At 47.2% G+C, this 19,002-nt stretch overlaps 2 protein-coding genes across 8 annotated transcripts in view; one reads left to right on the top strand and one right to left on the bottom strand.

Annotated features, from left to right (window-relative positions):
- arhgap12b (Rho GTPase activating protein 12b) overlaps positions 1-3,147 on the top strand; it is a 42,911-nt gene extending 39,764 nt beyond the window's left edge. For all 6 annotated transcript variants that reach the window (XM_076999598.1, XM_076999599.1, XM_076999600.1 and 3 more), the window contains one exon: positions 1,228-3,147. In XM_076999598.1, coding sequence (XP_076855713.1) covers positions 1,228-1,402 — 175 coding nt within the window. In that variant the 3' untranslated portion in view covers positions 1,403-3,147. The remainder of the gene's footprint in view (positions 1-1,227) is intronic.
- A 6,946-nt stretch (positions 3,148-10,093) lies between these two features.
- zeb1b (zinc finger E-box binding homeobox 1b) overlaps positions 10,094-19,002 on the bottom strand; it is a 51,873-nt gene continuing 42,964 nt past the window's right edge. For both annotated transcript variants that reach the window (XM_076999592.1, XM_076999593.1), the window contains 6 exons: positions 18,505-18,660; positions 17,070-17,272; positions 16,730-16,841; positions 14,367-16,057; positions 14,059-14,239; positions 10,094-13,074 (listed from right to left, as the gene is read on the bottom strand). In XM_076999592.1, the coding sequence (XP_076855707.1) occupies positions 12,242-13,074; positions 14,059-14,239; positions 14,367-16,057; positions 16,730-16,841; positions 17,070-17,272; positions 18,505-18,660 (3,176 nt within the window). In that variant the 3' untranslated portion in view covers positions 10,094-12,241. The remainder of the gene's footprint in view (positions 13,075-14,058; positions 14,240-14,366; positions 16,058-16,729; positions 16,842-17,069; positions 17,273-18,504; positions 18,661-19,002) is intronic.

Below are 19,002 nucleotides of genomic sequence, written 5' to 3'. Positions count from 1 at the left end.
CTGTGTATTGAGTTATCTCACTCCATTACTCAGCCCCACCTGGATGCCAAGTACATCATTATGGGGGGGTGTAGGTGATGGCCCCCCTCCCCCTGACACTGTGGCGTGATGCTGGAGTGATCATCATGAGAGCCAGTAACGGAGATAGTCACAGAGGGGGGGAGGGGGGGAGAGAGGTGGAGTGGATTGATTAGACTACGTAAAGATGGACTGCAATGCAAGGTACTGCAGTTGTATGCAGCAGTAGGTGTGTTTGTGTGTGGACGTACAGTTACATTACAGTGTACGGGCCATGCAGTAATCCACGTCTGCATTAATACCTTGGGTCCTTCTTCCGTCCTGGTCCTTCCCCATCTGTGCCATGCTTGGCACGTGCTTGTGTTGTCTTAGTATCTGACCTGCCGTTCTTGTGGATTTGGAACCCCAAGTGAAGCCTCATTTGTCAAGCAGACCTCCCACGTCCGTTTCATCCCACGCTGTGCAGTAACTGTGTTGTTGGGCTGTCAGCTTTGCTGTTCCTGGAGCAGGCAGGAGTTGGATTAATATTTCATCAGTTTGTTTTCAATGGTTTCTAATGTCCTATGGCTGGAACTTCCAGACAGTACCTTAATATGTTAAACAATCAGAGTAGAGTTATGCTTCCATTGTTTTAAAGTTAAAATGTGAATCAGTTTCTGGACGTCTAACTAGGGGACATTAAGTCATGAGGAATCCCCACGGTGCAGGAGTTTAGTCATGGTGGTGTTGCTACAGCCGGTCTTAGATGAGGTAAACGGAAGAATGGAGAGGTTCACTCTGAGATGCTCTTGTTCATTTAAGATCACCGTAGTGAACCGAGCAGATTGTCATGGCCGTATCAAACAGGCCGACATTTGCTTTGCCTCTATTTGCATTTAAATGACTCGGTCCACTGTAACTGGAGTGCCCGAGTGATTCATGAACGTCATGCCATGGCATTTTACTGTTGCAGGAATATTGGTTACATATTTGTATATTTATATGATGGCAAAAGACACTGGCATCTCTTTGTGTATTCTGTTTGTTTTGCTGTGTGGATTTGCTTTGTAATGAATGAAAAAACGAATTAAAAAAATTGAAAGCTGTATTTGAACTATATTTCCTAAACAAACTTGCATATATTATTATTGATGCATGTTTAGTAATAATATTAAAGACTGCTGTACTAGACATTTTCCAAATATGGATTTCTCTCTGTCTTTCTCTCAGAGTGATCGATCATGGAGAGGCCAACAGAATGACTACTCAGAGTGTGGCCATCGTGTTTGGCCCCACCCTCCTCCGACCCGAGACCGAGACTGGTAACATGGCAGTGCACATGGTCTACCAGAACCAGATTGTGGAGCTCATCTTACTGGAACATGAGAGCATCTTCGGCAGGTAGAGCGTGTGTGGGAAGGGGGGGCAACGTTTCCCATGATCCTCTGCTCCAGACGGTCCAGACGACCCCATGCCAAAACATTGACCATTGCACAAACCACCATGCGAATGCGAAGCTTAACAGAAAACATGTGAAGTGACAAGTGAGTTGTAAAGAGGTTGGAATGCAAGAACAGAGAAAGGTACTTTATGCACTTCATGCTTTTGGACTTTTGTTGATGTACGTGGCTTTTGTTTGTTTGTTTTTATTTGTTTCTTGGGGTTTTTTTGTCATTCTTTTTTTGATTCACCATTCCTGAGAAGGAGCTACTTCTCTTGTTTGAGAATAAGCTGGATCGACCTTTTGAAGAATTTAAAACAATGGATAATCCTGTATCTGTGCTGTTGTGGAAAAGCTCACTCATTGATCACGGCACTGGAGACTTGACCACTATGGATGTCTTCTCTAAAGTATATATGTATATTGAAGACTGAGGTGTGGAGACTGGACTCATGTTTCATTACATCCCACCTGCCTAATCAGTGCTTGGATGCTCGTAACATTTTTACTTGAAATTAAGTGAAAATGGGCTGTTTTGGAAGGCAGTATTATTTCAGAAAGACTACTAATCAGTGGAATTAAAGCGAGCCAATTCCTAGGTGATCTAAATTATTATCGGCAATGGCTTTTGGTCAGTATTTGAACCGGACTCTTTCCAACGTTGTGAACATTCAGAAAGGTTGACGGTTTACTGGACTTCACCTTTGAACTTCTTCGTCATTTGCTGCTGTTCTCAGAAGGCCCACAACACATCTGCCTTTTTGACTGCAACCCCTTTTCCATTGCTATTGGATTACTGATCTGTTCATCTCCTTATGATGACCCACCTGTCCAGCAAGACCTCTGATGGCCTCCAGGAGCTTGGAGGAACTCCAGAGCTTCTTTCACTCATTAAATAACTGCAGAGGGGCGATCTGGAGGCCTGTGTAGTGTGTGTGCTCACACCTGTGGGCACGGCTGTGGTAATGGCGACGTGCTAAAGCGTGGCACAGCAAGAACTGGAGGTGTGGACTCTTCCAGGAAGACCCAGTTAGAGGCGATTATAGAGCAACCCAGGTGCCCGGGAGTTCATTAGAAATGTGGTGGAAGGTTACTCACCTCTTCTGTCCTTCCACGCCCACACCACACTCCTTCTCCGTTTCTTTCTTTGCTTTTTGGTCTTTCCCCTCCACACGTTTGTTTTCCACTCCTGGCTTTACTGGAATTTGAAAGGAGAGATGGTAAAGTTTGTGTTCAGTCATTGCAGGTACTGTTTCAGATCGATAGAGAAGCTCGTTCTGATACTCTCTCTTTCTCTCTCGTCTCTCTCAACTCTCTCTCTCTCTCTCCACTCTCACCTTCTTTCCTTTCCTTCCATGTAAAAATGGTACTGGAAACAGTGTTATGTTGTATTCAGTTAAACATGAATCCCTCTTTTTTTTTGCGATTTCAAGAGCATATGTATACATTACATTTACATACATTAGATGCAGCAGTTGAAAAAGAATGCTGATAGCTATTGAAGTGCAAAAGTTGCTTTGATATGAAAATAATTTACTAAGAAAATGAATATTAAATATTAATTATTGCTTCAGGAAAAAGAGGATGGCGTGTCAGTGCATTGTGGAGAGCACACTTTGAATGTAATTCTGAGACTAACTACTGTTTTTGACATTGACATGTCTAACCCTGATTAAAAAGTAAACCCATCACATGCACAGATTGTGCTGGCCGTGCTGTCTGATTCTCTTTCTCTACGTTTGTTCTTGTTTGTCAGTGCTTTAAACATAACTGAGGAAGATCTTCTGTCATTTTTGAAACAACCATGTTAGGAAGGGTTTTCAGGACAGCCAGCGAGTGACGTTCTTCAACGGCTCCAGCAGTTGACCGCTCAAGTGCATTCTGCTTGGTAGTGGTGTTTGCTCCGTTGTTCTAACAGGAGACCAGCTTGGACCAGAGACTTAAGTGATGAGCAGGTATGACATCGCAATGTACTGGAGTGATGTGGGATCAGTGTATTAGAGTGACTACAATTAGTGTATCAGGGTGACTACAATCACTGTAGCAGAGTGAGGTGGGAACAGAATTTCCAAATGAAAAAAACAATTAGCTCAGATCCATAATTCATAGCTCTGACCACAGTCTTGAGCAGTCGGGGCCCTAGAGGTGTGTGACGTGCACACCATATGCTACTGCTTGGTTCTGGGTAGTGGTGCCAGGAAAGCTCCTGGCCTCTCAGGTCCACGGAGGCCAAAGTGTGGGGAGGTAATGTGAGCATGCCATTATGACCCATAAAACATTCATCACCTTGTTGCGCTCTCTCTCTCTCTCTCTCTCTCTCTCTCTCTCTCTCTCCTGGAGTGTTCTTCTAACACTCAAACAGCACATTACTCACTGACTGCCTCTCCACCTACCATGCCCCCAAACTCCTATAGCTTTAGCTTTCTCCGCTACAGCGCTGCACACACACACATATCCCCTTGGCAGTTGGCACATGCTTTCATAAGTAGTATCACAGGTAGGATTTTCTCCAATTCTCTATCAGAATATTTTTTTATAGTCTCAGGAGTCGTTTCTGTGTTTCCTGTATTGAAGCCCCACCTAATTTGAGTAATTGGATTCATTAGCAAACATGTGGAAGCATTTAGATCATTTTCAGCCGTGTCCATGGAGACCATGAGCATTGACATGCTAATACAGCCAAGCTATAAAACCAGTGTAGAGACACGGGGAATAGAGGGAAGGGCAAAAATCATCCCGTCAGATCAACAGTTCCTCTTGAATGTGCTCTCGTTTGTCTTTGACAATCCCAATGCTTTGTTGCATCAAGCATCATTTGCATGTGTGAGGTACACAGAAAGCTGGAGGAATAATTTTATTTGACAAGGTAACTACTTTTATGGATGCTTGTATAAATCTAAACATGGTTCGTGAGCTGTAATTCTCTAGTCAATCGGTTTCTCTGACACTTATGAGTGTCCCAGAAGTCCAGAAGCATTCATCTACTTTCGCCTCAGTACGGCGCTGTGGGCGTCTGTGAAACCGACCTTATATGTTGACTCCACCCAACCTGTGTACTTTATTCAGTCTTTAGCTTGTGTATGTATGCGTTTAAAGCCTGCTAACTTGGTTTTTGTTGTTTTTTGAGTGACAAAATAAGTTAAGGGGTGGGTGTCGTACTGAGAAGTACTTTGACTGCACTGGCTGACTAAGCTGAACTACTTAGCTGCATTTTTTTTCTTAGTTGCAGAAAAATGTTTTGTTTTTCATGCTGTTCACAACCGTGTTCACACCGCCACTGTGAAAACATTGCTCTTTCTACCTGAGAGCCTTGTTCAAGCCCTCTTCACCAACATGAGCCTGCACAAACCAGAGCTGCCATGCAGGTAGGTCCTGGCTGAAATAATCACGTCAGTATTTCAAATGTCATTGGCCATGCTTGTTAATGAAGTTCGCATGGCCGGACTTGATGGCTCCACGTTGGAAAATCCAATGCATTTTAAACAGATGTTCTTATCCTTGATTTACATAAGGTAATTGCAGAATGCATGAAATACTGGGTCGGCATAGCTGTACAACACCCCACACACACACACACACACACACACTGCCCCTTCATTCGCTAATACAATCAACCCCATTAAGTAGGCAATAAATACAAGGCACACTGTATCGAGCCTGACAGATAATGGACCCCTTCTGCACATCCATTTAGTCGGAAGGGCTGGCGTGTGATTGGCTTAGCTGTGCTGCATTACCTGGGCGATCGTAAAAGGGTCTGTAAATTCTGCCAGAGGCAACACCTGAAGCAAGCCGCTCGCGGAGGAGCCACTGGCCTTCATCAGCCCACCCCCCGCTCCTCACCCTCCTCGTGGTTTGGAGCTCTGCCCAGCTGCTAATCAGCTTCTCCTGCTCCTAATGTGTGCTTGCCTGCTCCTCAGATGGCAGATGGGTGGGCCGCTCTTCCCGTGTGAGGCCCGGTTGGGCCCCGGGAGCTGCCCCGCTCGTAGTCAGCAGCTTATTAGGGGGTGGAGTCAATAACAGAGCATGTGGTGCCCTCTGAGACTTAATGATATGTGTTTCAACAGCTAACCTCCTCATTAGTGCTACTAAGTGACGATCCCACTTATAAATAGCACTGTGTGATTCTTAATTAAAGCCTAAGAAATCATAGGCTTGATGGTGCGCGTGTGCGCGTGCGTGTGTATGCGCACGTGTGCACACTCCTGTTTGATAAATAAGGGGTGTTTGTGGTGGTATTATGACTCTCTCCCTAGAGTTTTCTTTACGCTCCTGTCGGCCCAGACACATCTCTCATATGCATGCGCTTGCTCACACACACACACGCACACACCCCTTGCTGAAGTGATTTAGAGTGGGCACTCCAGCAGGACCAGTGCTGACTGAAGCTGCCGCAGTGTGAATGTTTGAAGGCTAAAAATCAATCAGGACCTCATGCTGTATCCTCTACACCCATAAGCATGTTGGCTTTAGGGAGAATATCAGAACAGATACGATTCAGTATCTTCTGTTCACACACGGATTCAAAGGCTTATAAATTGAAATCATTCACTCAAATCCGACATACATATGTTTGCAGAATTAGGTTGAGTTTGATGAACTGATAATTAACATCTCGTTTATATTTCTGTTTCTATTTGTGTACTACATATAGGAGACCAAGCAAATGTGTGTCTTCTAAACCAGTGTGATTTAGCTTGTTTATTTAAACTTTATTTTTACATTTGTAGCTGGAACAACAGCTCTATGGGAATCCCTCTGTGCACATTTGGATGCCATTCGTGTTGAGCAGAATGATGATCCTTACTGTCATCTTTGTTCTATTCTCTGCAGATTATCCCCCTCTTATAATCCACCTGCACTTCCTCTCCTCCCCCCCTCCCCCGCCCTCTCTCCCTCGGACCGCTCTAACCTCACAAATAAACATGTTTTTGTCTTCCTTACCCTTCTATCTCGCTTAAACCTTCTGCCTATGCACTTGTAATTCAGCATTTAACATAGCTCTAGTGATTTATATAGACACGCTCACCCAAGCCAGCCCCTCTCTCTCTCTCTCTCTCTCTCTCTCTCTCTCTCTCTCCTCTCTCTCTCGGTGCTCTAACGAGGTTAGTGTGGGCGGGGAGAGAGACAGAGAAGTGGATTAGTGTTTGAGGTGATGGAGCACTGGCAGCAGGGAGGCAGGGAGATCCTGGACCCAGGCTTCAGGAGGGGCTGCTGGGGTCGGCTGGGATGAATTCCCCCTGCCCCTTAGGTGGAGGTCTAATTGATTTTTCTCTTCTGTGCCATCTGGCTCCCAGCCGTGTGTATACGTGTGTGTGTGTGTGTGTGTTCAGGGGGATGGGTGGAGGCAGGCTATAATTGAGTTGCAGATTCACATTGGTCCTCCGCGGAGGCAGACTGTGTTTTAGTGTGAAGGCAGCAGCTGTGAGTGTAGCTTCAGGGCAGAGGAAGGACCTAACTGAGCAGCTAATGACCTTTAACATGCCTCGGAGGTAAGAGGTTGGCGAGCGTCTTACCTTTGACCTTTGTGAGTGTGAGGGGATGTGGAGATGAGTTTGTTAACAGGTCCATGGTTGGGGAATGGGCTGGTTCTGGTGCTGCCATGTTGCTAATCAGCAGATGGGGAGAGAGTGTGAGCAGACTGGTCAAAGCTGGCGGAGTTAGAGGATGCCATTAAATGATTGAAGTAAACATATGAAAGGTGAAGGACTATGGTCCTTAACAACCCATGTGAGGACATGTCCTGACATGTAAAACACACACACACACACTGCAGCACTTGAGTAACTGTTGCCCTGTCTCAATTTGACCAAAATGCTTCAAGAAACATACTTGTGTTCACTTGATACTTCTGGCAGACTACCTCCATCTGTGTGTGTGTGTGTGTGTGTGTGTGTGTGGGCGCGCATAGGCTGTGGCGGTAACAGCTCTATTGTATGTGTGTTGTGTCCAGTAAGAGGGAAGACCCCTTCCTGACGTTTCCCAGCTAAATGAGCCAATGGATACTTCATGCTGTGCTGTATGTGGATGTGTGCGTGTATCTGTTTGTCTATGGGGTTATTATGGAACATTGAATTAGACTGCATTTAAGACTGTATATCTGGGAGGGGGAGGTGTCTTGAAGTATACCAACGTCAAATTAACTTAGCGCCTGATTGAATTTAGCTTTTAGAAGATGAGTGAAAGAGGGCGTGAGGGGAAGGGAGAGAGGGCGTGAGGGGAAGGGAGAGAGGGCGTGAGGGGAAGGGAGAGAGGGCGTGAGGGGAAGTGAGTGAGTGGAGGAGAGAGGGCGTGAGGGGAAGGGAGTGAGTGAGTGGAGGAGAGAGGACGTGAGGGGAAGGGAGTGAGTGAGTGGAGGAGAGAGGGCGTGAGGGGAAGTGAGTGAGTGGAGGAGAGAGGGCGTGAGGGGAAGGGAGTGAGTGAGTGGAGGAGAGAGGGCGTGAGGGGAAGTGAGTGAGTGGAGGAGAGAGGGCGTGAGGGGAAGGGAGTGAGTGAGTGGAGGAGAGAGGACGTGAGGGGAAGGGAGTGAGTGAGTGGAGGAGAGAGGGCGTGAGGGGAAGTGAGTGAGTGGAGGAGAGAGGGCGTGAGGGGAAGGGAGTGAGTGAGTGGAGGAGAGAGGGCGTGAGGGGAAGTGAGTGAGTGGAGGAGAGAGGGCGTGAGGGGAAGTGAGTGAGTGGAGGAGAGAGGGCGTGAGGGGAAGGGAGGGAGTGAGGGAGGGCATGAGGGGAAGTGAGTGAGTGGAGGAGAGAAGGTGTGAGGGAAAGGGAGTGAGTAAGTGGAGGAGAGAGGGCGTGAGGGGAAGGGAGTGAGTGAGTGAGGGTGTGAGGGGCAGGGAGTGAGTGAGGGTGTGAGGGGAAGGGAGTGAGTGAGTGGAGGAGAGAAGGTGTGAGGGGAAGGGAGTGAGGGAGGGAGAGAGGGCGTGAGGGGAAGGGAGTGAGTGAGTGAGGGTGTGAGGGGAAGGGAGTGAGTGAGTGGAGGAGAGAAGGTGTGAGGGGAAGGGAGTGAGTGAGTGAGGGTGTGAGGGGAAGGGAGTGAGTGAGTGGAGGAGAGAAGGTGTGAGGGGAAGGGAGTGAGGGAGGGAGAGAGGGCGTGAGGGGAAGGGAGTGAGTGAGGGAAGGCATGAGGGGAAGAGAGTAAGAGAGGGCATTGAGGGGCAGGGAGTGAGTGAGTGAGGGCATGAGGGGAAGAGAGTGAGTGAGTGGAGGAGAGAGGGCGTGAGGGGAAGGGAGTGAGTGAGGGAGGGAGAGAGGGCGTGAGGGGAAGGGAGAGAGGGTGGGTCAAGACTGCCAGTAGTGGGCTGTAATTAAAGCAGTGACTGAAGAGTTACTGATCTATCCAGGTTCCTTAATGACGTTAAAGCCAAACAGATCTGTCTACCTCCCATCTCTGCTAAAGTCTGGGTCCTGGGGTGTACAAGCCAACAACTCTGACTGACTGTAGGAGATCTAGTCCAAACACATCTTCTGTGCATAGGTGCTCTCTCATTTACCATAACTGTGAAGGACCAGTCATTGTTTCATATATGACAATATGGTAACTTCTTTTAATATGTGCATTGTAAAGCTTCTCAGTAACATTTAAGGAAAATGGGGCTTCTGTATGAAACAGCAGAAGCATTTTTTTAGTTAGACTGCAATTGGTAGCAGTCCAGAAATAACTACTGATCATGAACCATCGACTTACTCTTGTGTAATTTAACTTATTTACACACACACAAAGCTCAGGTAAAATTATTGATATACGCTGTACATGTAGGGCAATTTACTGAATACAGTGTGTGTGTACACACGTTCTCTAAATTTCCCAGGGGATATTCTGCTTTGAGTCTGCTTCCTCTCTTGGGCACTCCTTCAAGTTTACCTCATCAAAGGCCTCTGCCACTATACTCGCACACTACACACTACACACACATACAGTATATTCACTTGCACACACTGTAAGTCTGCTCATACACACATACTCACAGTGGTCCCCTTCACATAGCTGCATGCTACTCTATGGCCATGTGTCAGGAGTGACACTGGGGAGGAGCAAACAAAGAGGCCAGATGAGTGAAATATGGATCAAAGCTCCATGGTATGATGATGCAGATATCAACACAGTGAGCAACAGCTCCAACATTTGTCTTGTTATGCGCGCGCACACACACACACGTTTGTCTCTCAGGAGACACCCAGCTTTCTGCATCAGTAAGCGTTTAGGCGTACAGTATCAGAGGGCAGAAGCTGGCACGGCGTCATATTCAGACTTTTCATCAGTTTATGGATTTGTGCTCCACTGCATTACTTATTCATGCCCTCTGGCCCAAACGCTGCCCTGAAACCCAGCCCTGATCAATGGGGGTGATCTTGGGGAAGCTCCCAAGGTTAAGCCGCATGCTGGCTTTCACTTCTTTTTGTTTTTCTTTCTGATATCACTCCGCTGACATCTCCAGTACACTGTGGTGGTGGCGGCTTGGTCTGAACCGCCTTGGTCTGAGCCTCCTTCTTCACGCAGCTCCAAGTCTTCGCAGTACGTGGGTGTTTAGGCCTGGTCTATCCATGGCTGTGAGCTGGTTTCAGAAGGAACTCGAGCAGCCGTAACATTTCTCTTGACAAGCGAGTGTTTCGCTTTTACCTTTTTCTATCTGTGAAAACAATTCTAGTCCACAGTTGCTGATGTTGAATTCTCGATGTATTTTATTGTGAGATGGGGGAGTCATAAAAAACAAACCAATAAACAAACAAAAAATAACTATCTATAAAAAATTTAACCAAATTAAAACATAAAACAAGTTGTGGCCTAGACAGAGACAAACGAAGAAACACATTGGCACAAATAAAAACAAAGTCGTCAAGATTTTGGCTTTGTAAAAAGGGCAGCACAGTTTCATGGTTAAAGACAATCTTTCAATATAACAGCAAAGACTCATGCGCGTATAGCATACGATTAGTTTATCAATGTTCAGTAGCTTCAAAGTCTAGTGGGGAAAGAGACAACAACATGAGAATGGGCAATGTGAGAAAGTTCTGATAGCGTTGGGTGTGTTTTTTTCTTTATTCAAATAATTGAAAATTTGAAAATAATACTCTTTCTGTTTTAAAACATTTTGAAATGCTAGCTTCTTCCCCAGCTTTGTATTTATTTTTCTTTGAAATTATTCTTCATACTAAAATATATTATTGTATTAATACAAACTACAATATTGTACACTACATTGTGTAATAAATAACAACAAAGAAAATATAAAAATAAGACACATAAATATAAAAGGTATCTAAAACTAAACAAGTAAAGTTATACTGGTGAAGGGGGGGGGGGGGGGGGGTGTGAGGAATAATACTGCAAACAAACCTTACGTAATGTTACACAAACATACTGAAAACATACCGAAAAACAAACGTACTGAAAACATACCGAAAAACAAACGTACTGAAAAACACAAACCAACCAACAAACAGAAATGACAAAAAATTAATACTGACTGTTACGAAAGTAGAAACTCCGTCTACAGGCGAGTGGGAATGGGGACTTCATATTTGTGTTACCTGAAGTAAAAGCAGGTGTGCGACTAATCCGATAAAGAAGTGCACCACTCGTGAAGAAGGTGAGCCCTACAAGGCTTCAACCTTAAACCTTCTGATTTGTTCTCTGATTGCGTTTCCTGATATATTTGTCTTATAACGTATGAATTTGTTCATAAAAGAGGCAGTCTTGTCCTTCTGGTCAGGACTAGTGGTTCAGGTTTGGGGGTCAAAGATTTGCTACCACATTTAAAGACAGCGTGAGCCCCCCCATGTGAACATGCTGCCTAGCAACAGTGTCATAGAACCGCAACAGCTCTGTCAAATGGCACTTACAACATGCAGGATTTGCATAAGGGGGTGGGGGGTGGGGTGTCGGGGACTGTGGACTCTTGCCCGTGAAATCTTCAACAATCCTAACACAAACCCCAGGTAATGACGGAGATTGCTCAGAAATCGTGGCTCTCAAAATGTTTAATTTGGATTTGAGATTTGAGATCTTTCCAGCCCATCTCCCACCAGACCCGTGTAAACCTTGCTTCTCCTCCTCCTCCTCCTCTTCCTCCTTTTTGTTTTTACATTTAAGGCTCACAGATTACTTCTGGAACATAAAATCAGGCAGATAAATGGAGCTAGCAGAGGCTAGCATGGCATAGGGCTTAGCCATAGAGTGCTAATACTGAAAGGTAGACATTAAACAAGGCCCACAGAGGTGTTCCATCGGTAAACTGGGAGGATGGTAGTGCACAGGATTCTTCCTTCAAATGCAATAAAATACTGAGTTTTGTTCATTGGCAATAAAAATGTATAGAAATTTCTCTCCCAACTGTACAGCTTTTTAAGGATTAAACAAGAATGACAAAAAATTAGTAACACTGATAAAAAGAAATTGACCCAAGGTGTTTTAGTAATAAAACATCATTAGCTAAAACGTGTCTATCTTTCAGTCCGTATATGCGTCAATTTTTTTTGTTGTTGTTAAACTTTGTATTTATACAAACCATATTCATAAACACTGAAATTTGTCCTTGACATGGAAAAGCAACCATTTTTTTTCATTATCAGGCACACCAGGGGGTTTTATACACAGTAGTGGGCTGGAACGCAGCGCTGACGCCCCGACGCTCTTCCTCACGCGTACTACCACGCTCTTCCTCGCACTCTGGAAACCAGAGCACCACCTGCAGTCTTGGTTCCTTCATATTAGTAACTTTTTTTTGTAAAAACCCATTTGTAGCAGAGGACGAGGGCACCAGAAACCCCAGGCACCTCTTCCTCCTCACTCCGCTCCTCTTCCTCCTCACTCCGCACCTCCGTTCTCACTGGCCACCGCTTCTTCATTTGCGTCGGCGTCCTTCATGTTCTCTGCGTCCTCCTGACCACCCTCCTCTTCCTCCTCCTCTCTGGTGTCTCCTGGCTGCACCACATTCTCCTGCGTGCCCACTGCTGCCTCTTCCTCCTCCTCCTCCTCCACTCCGGCCCGTTCTTCCTCTCTTTCGATCTCCGTCTCTTCCTCACTCCCCTGCATCACCACAACCATCATCGTCTCTCTGTCTTTCTCGCACTCTCCCTCTCCCCCCTGTCCTTCCTCTAGTGTTTCTGGCTGCTCCTCCTCTCCTCTCTCCTCCTCTTCCCATCGTGCCTCCCCCCTAGGCACTCCCTCTTCCTTGCCCTCCTCCTCCTCCTCCATAGGCTCCTGCTCCGCCGTCTCCTCGTCTTCCTCCCCTCCTTCATCTCCGATCCTCACCACCTGGATCTCGTCCTCGTCCAACACGCTCCCCGATCCCTCCTCCTCCTCCTCGCTCTCCTCGTCCTCCCGGGCGCTGCTCCCCCGTTCATCCGAGTCGACCTGGGAGGGGGGCGAGGGGGCCGTGCTGCCCGCCTGAGGCCGCCCCTCGCCGGGGACGTCCTCCTCCTCGGCCCCCTGGGACGCCCCCTGCCCGTGGACCTCCCTCTTGCAGTAGGAGTACCGGTGGTTCATGTGCTGGGAGTAGGAGCCCGAGTGGGAGAAGCGTTTCCCACACTTGTCACACTGGTAGGGCTTCTCTCCAGAGTGCAGCCGCAAGTGCTCGATCAGGTGGTGCTTGTGTTTGAACGCTTTGCTGCAGATTCCACATTCATGAGGCCTCTTACCTGTGGGTCAGGGGAGAGATTACAGCTTGCTTTTATTTCAGTTTAATATGAAATGTCAATTGTGGTGTGCTCTCTCTCTCTCTCTCTCTCTCTCTCTCTCTCTTTCTCCTAGTACAACATTTATTCCCTGTTTAACTTTTTTGTAGAGTAATTATCACAGGATTACCCCCCCCCCCTTACATCCCTGAAAGATACAGAGCAAGGTGTGTGTGTGTGAGAGAGTGAGAGAGAGAGAGATTAGATTAGAGAAATGAGATTTTCAGAGCTCGTTACACAAGCAGTTTAGAGCCACCCTACACAGCCCCATCTTTTGGAGCTCCTGGGTGACGAATGCCTCTGTGTTAATCTGCACCTCATAAGCTCTCCTCTTCCAGCCCGCACACGCCAGGCTTCAACGGATTAAACGTTACACGTCGTCATGTATCCATGGATAATAAAACCAAACAATGAATCAGAAGAAGGGAGAGGGCCCAGCTCCACGGTGAGCTGGAGGGAGAGGACGAACACACCAGCTCCCCACTAACAGCCCAGTGAAGTCATCTGGACGTAGGCTGCTAGCGTTTGGCTGAGTGTCTGAACAGAGAGTGAGAGGTGAGCAGGTTTTGGCTTGGCTAAGATCATATGCTCTCCGTATACTTCGAGAGAGAGACAAATTACTAACAGAGTTGTGATGTAACATCCTGGGTTCCATGTTAAAAGGTAATGCTTTTGGCCAGCAAGAGACGGGAAAAACACCACACCCTCCGTCCTGGGTAACTGTGTTTGGAATTTTGAATTCCACCCTAAGTGTGCAATAGGTAATAATGCTGGAGCTTGAACTGCTCAGTCATAATTTCCCCTTCAAATTCATTTTGCTTCATTAGCCTGTGGAGACTCGATAGCTAACTGGTGAGGGAATAGATCGACAAGGGGAGAGATTGTGTGTGTGTGTGTGTGTGTGTGTGTGTGTGTGTGTGTGTGTGTGTGTGTGTGTGAGAAACATACCTGTGTGTTCATATTTATGTCGAAGCAGTGAACTACTCTTCTGGAAGATTTTGTCACACAGGTCACAAGCATATAATCCATTTTCTGTCTTTTTCATCTTCTTCCTGACTGGCCCAGAATCAGAGTCTGTCTGCTCCTCCAAAACCGAGGTCATCTCTGAACCAGGATCCTGTTTCTCTTCCTACACACGCACACACACACACACACACACACACACACACACACACACACACAAGGCATTTTCATTTTGTTAAATTTTTTTTTTACACATATATGCATATCTTACATATACCATTAAGTGATCTTACCTTGATGCCGTTGACCTGAAGTATGGTCGTCTGGTTTGCGTCGCCCCCTGCTGGACTGGAGGCTGTAGTGGTGTAGGTGTAGGCCAGCTGTGGGATCAGTATGGTCTGCTTAGTGGTGGTGAGGGCACGCAGACACTGGCCTTGACCCTGGTCTGTGATTGCCACCAGCGTGGGCAGTTGAGTGGTCATGATGTTTATGGGATTGGCACTTGATTGGCTGGCGTAGATGGCAGCGTTGGGGCTTGCATTGCTGAGCACGTCCTTCTTTGTGCAAGTCAAGTTCAGCGGCTCGTCCTGAGCCAAGTAAACAGTGTTCGCATGAGCGCCGGTCAGGTTTCCAGCGCCCGCTGCTTTCGGTAGGGACAGGTCGAGGGGTCCGTCGCCCTCCTCTGCAGTGTGGGCCGGGACGGGCCCATCGGCGGACAGGTTTAGTGGTGAGGGGGATGCCGGCCCGCTCTCTGTCCCGTTGACTCCAGCCGCAGTGGCCTCCCCTGGGCTACAGAGCTCCTTTTCCTTCTCCTCCTCTGGGATCTTATCCTCGTCTTGCTCTGGGATTGACTTGAGAGTTTCCTCCTGGGTCCCATCTCCTCCTCTCCCAGTGGCCTGCTCCTTCTGTGGTGGGGGTGAGGAGGTGTCCATGGAAATTTGCCCAGACTGCATCTTCTCAAACCATTTCCGGACCACGTCAGTGGGGAGACTGACGGACTCTGAGATCTTGGCCAGCTCCTCCTTGGTGGGCTCTGCGTTTAAAGCGAAGTAAGCCTTAAGCAGGGACAGCAGGTTCTTTATAGGGGGCTGACCGGGACACAGTCCCTCTCCTCCAGGTTCCTCCTCTGGGTGAATGCCATTGACCCGCTGGCTCTCCTTCCCACAGTGTCTGGGTGTTGCATTGTCCTTTTCCCGTTGCACCTCCTCGTCCACAGTGATTTTGTCCCGGTTCGCCTTGCTTTTGACCGTGAGGTCCTCAGGCAGTTTCTCAGCCTTACAGACATCCACAAGCTGCCCCGCGGGCTCCTTCTTCATACTCTGCAGGGCAGCCTGGGCCTGGGCCGGGTCCAGGCTGTAGTTGATGATTATCTTGGTGGTTCCGTCCTGGTCCACGATGGGAAGACTGATGGCTTGGATGACCTGCTGAGGGGCCTGTGCGATGGCCACCTTGCCGGTTCCAGTAACGGCCGTGCTGGCGGGCTGGCCCTTGGTCTGGGTCTCCAGCACCTGCCGGATCACGTTGCCGTCCACCGCCACCTTCAGCATGTTCTGCAGGTCACCCAGGTTGAGGGTGATGGGGGTGATGGGGGAGACCAAGCCCACGGTGGGGAGGACCACGGCCTGCACGGCCGTCGCGCCTCCCTGGAAGACCCCGTTGACTCCTCCAGCGGTCGGGCCCACCACCACAGGCTTGTACTCGTAGTCCAGGGGCTCAGACTTGATTTGTGTCAGTGGGAGCTGCTCCTGCAGGGGTCTGCTGTGGTCCAGTTTGTCCCGGTGCTGAGTCCGGGCTGTGGCGGGAGAGGAAGGCAGGGACGGGGAAGGGCACTGAGGGGTCTTGGCGCCCCCTGTGGACGGGGAGGGGCGTGAGCGGCCATTCACAGCAATGAGGCTGATGCATTTCTTACTGCTGATGTGGGAACTGTAGGAGCCAGAGTGGGAAAAACGTTTCTTACAGTTGGAGCACTCGTACGGTTTCTCTCCTGCAATAAAGCACAGAGCACAGAACACTTCACACACACAGGAACACTTCACACACACAGAACACTTCACACACCTGGATTGTTCACACAAGTTCAAAGTGTTTTTTCCCTACACTGATCCATTTCAGATTTTTTTTGTTAAAATCAAACAGTATCTAATTACATCTGTGTAACTCTAATGGAAGGCAGAATAATGTAGTTATTTCAGCAAATGGTTACAAGCATGCACTGTTTCTAAACTTTGATCCTATGAAGAAAAAGCAGACATTTCACCCCCCGCATGTAATGAAGGGTTCATTAAAGAAAACTTTCATATCTAGGTATCTGGGTCTTTTTAAATAAAAATAAATTGAAGACATTCCAAATGCACCATATACATGTGATTGCTGTTTTCAGAAACAAATGTTGTACAATCAAGATTCCTTTAATGACGCAGTCCTGAGCCAATACAAACATAATCACAACAAAACATAATCATCTTCTAATTTAGAGGACCTGCCAGAGACTTCATAGGCATGTCTTTGATAGAGCACACTAATGCTAATTTAGCCTATTACTAACACAAAATTACACACACACACACACACACACACACACACACACACACACACACACACACACACACACACACACACACACACACACACACACACACCAGAGCGGGAGTCTCACCACTGTGGATACGCAGGTGCTCCTTCAGGTGGTGTTTGTATTTGAAGGCTTTGCCACATTCGGTGCACTTAAACTTGCGGTTTCCTCCTCCTACTGTTTGACTTACATGCCGCTAAAAAAGGAGGCAAAAGAGGGTAAAACCATCAGCTCCGCTGTTTTAGCTTTGTAGCTAAATTACACACACAACCAAAATGAAAACACATTTTTGTAACATTTGTGTGGGGCTGTGACCCCTGAGCACTCACACTTTAGCTGTTTCATCACACACAAATACATTATTATTATTTTTATCTTTCCAGGTAAACGTTTAAAGGTCGTGTACGCCGGCGGTGTGAGGTACCTGTTCTCGGCCTGCTTTGTGTGCGGTCATGTGGCGCTCGAGCTGTGTGCGGTAGGCGAAGGTGTAGCTGCACAGGGAGCAGCTGAAGTTGTCCTCGCTCTTCTCGTGCCTGTACTTGATGTGTTCCTTCAGAGAGGTGTAGCGCTTGTAGCCGCGCGAGCAGTACGGACAGGTGAGGAGCTGGGAGAACGCGTCCGGCGTACCTGTGGGGGGTGAGGGGGAGGGGGACGGGAGAGGTAAACACGAGGGCAAAGATAGGAGCAGAATGGTGTGTGTGTGTGTGTTTATACGTCTGTCTGTCTCACACATGCACACAGAATACCAAGAAATGCACTTTTGCAATAGATATGTTTGAGATACAGACAAAAAGATGAAAAGACAACCAATCACTGAAGACCAGGCAGTGGTGAGCTCAGCGTAAAAATGGTACTATGATAACTTGTGTAGATATATACACATCCAGCACACATATTGATATGTGAACTTCAGTGACACACTGTAACTGGAAGCAGTCTGTGTGCTCATGGCACAACCCAAGAACCCACAGCACGGAGAGATGGAGACAGGAAGGTGGCGGTGAATCGCAGTGTGGTAATCAAATCCAGTACAATGAATGTAATGTGAATGTAATTACGAGGTTGACCAGCGAGCGGAGAGAACAGCTCTGATCAGTCTGGGAAAAATTAGCTCCTGAAATGTTGAAAATGAGTGACAGTCTGGAAGAAGACTGGATTCATCACCGAGACACGAATGAAGCTACAGTATTAGACACTTGAGGACCGTCATAAAGAGAGAGTTAGTGCAGTGGTGAGCCCCGTCTTATTACACATTATTGAGGATTACGTGAGATATTCTCCAAGTCAATACTTTACAATACATTGAGCATATATTGCATACTGGTTTTATTATTCATAACTCCTAACCAACTGTAGTGTGGACTGTATTAGCGTCATGAGACTACCTTTCATTTTAGTGCGGTTATGCAATGCTGAAGGTGAATTGCCTCACTAATCACATTCATTTACAGAAGTTATTACATTCATTTGGCCCTTTAGACGAGAGAAAAGCCTGCGTGTACACACAGCTACTGTTTCCCTCCACCTGTTCCTGCGTCTGACTTCCACACAGGTAACATATTACCTGTTAACAGGTAATGTATTAAACTCTTACTCTGGCCAGGTGAAATGCTCCCACACACACACTCCCACACACACACTCCCACACACGGGCATATGAGAAAGTCTCTGAGGTAAGAGGCATTTGCTCAGGTGCAGTCTGTTCCGTTTCTGTTCAAACAGGTGAGCAGAGGTGGAAATGCCATCAAAGGCAAAATGCGTGTTCACCCACAATTGTGGTGTGTACCGGTGTGTGAAGCTTGTGCTTCATCGTGACCATGAATTTGAAATAGACTGTGTGTGTGTGTCTGTGTGTGTACCATTCTCTTCATGGCCACTGGTCTCCGGTGTGCCCTGCCGTGGGTCGTCCTCTGGGGCCTCTGGGAAGATGACTGCTGTGTCTCCCTGCTTAAGGATCTTCTCTACTAGAGCATGTCTGCTCCGCTCATCCTCTTCTGACACACACTCCTCTTTCACTGCAACACACACACACATCAGACAAAATCACTTTCAAGAGCACACAGTATATTTATAGTTCTTCACTGTTGGGAAGAAATGAAAAAAAGAAGAAAAAAACAGCTAGATTAAAAGCTAGATATAATGCATTGAAAACCTTGTGACCTATGACAAAAAGTGCAAGGTAACAGTAATTTGGGCACATTTGGTCGTTCAGGAGCTTAGGAAGCACCTGGACCACCTGGGTCACCTTACGCTCTGATGGATCATATGCTGTTCTGTCAACGCCACCTTGATGATGTGGTTTGGATGTTCTACACAGGCTCTCTGACACCGTCTCAAAAGCACAGAGGGCACAGAGG

This window comes from Brachyhypopomus gauderio, chromosome 3 (assembly GCF_052324685.1).
Source record: "Brachyhypopomus gauderio isolate BG-103 chromosome 3, BGAUD_0.2, whole genome shotgun sequence".
Lineage (NCBI taxonomy): Eukaryota > Metazoa > Chordata > Actinopteri > Gymnotiformes > Hypopomidae > Brachyhypopomus > Brachyhypopomus gauderio.
Note: the sequence above shows the minus strand (reverse complement) of the source record. Positions and strands in the feature narration are given on the sequence as shown.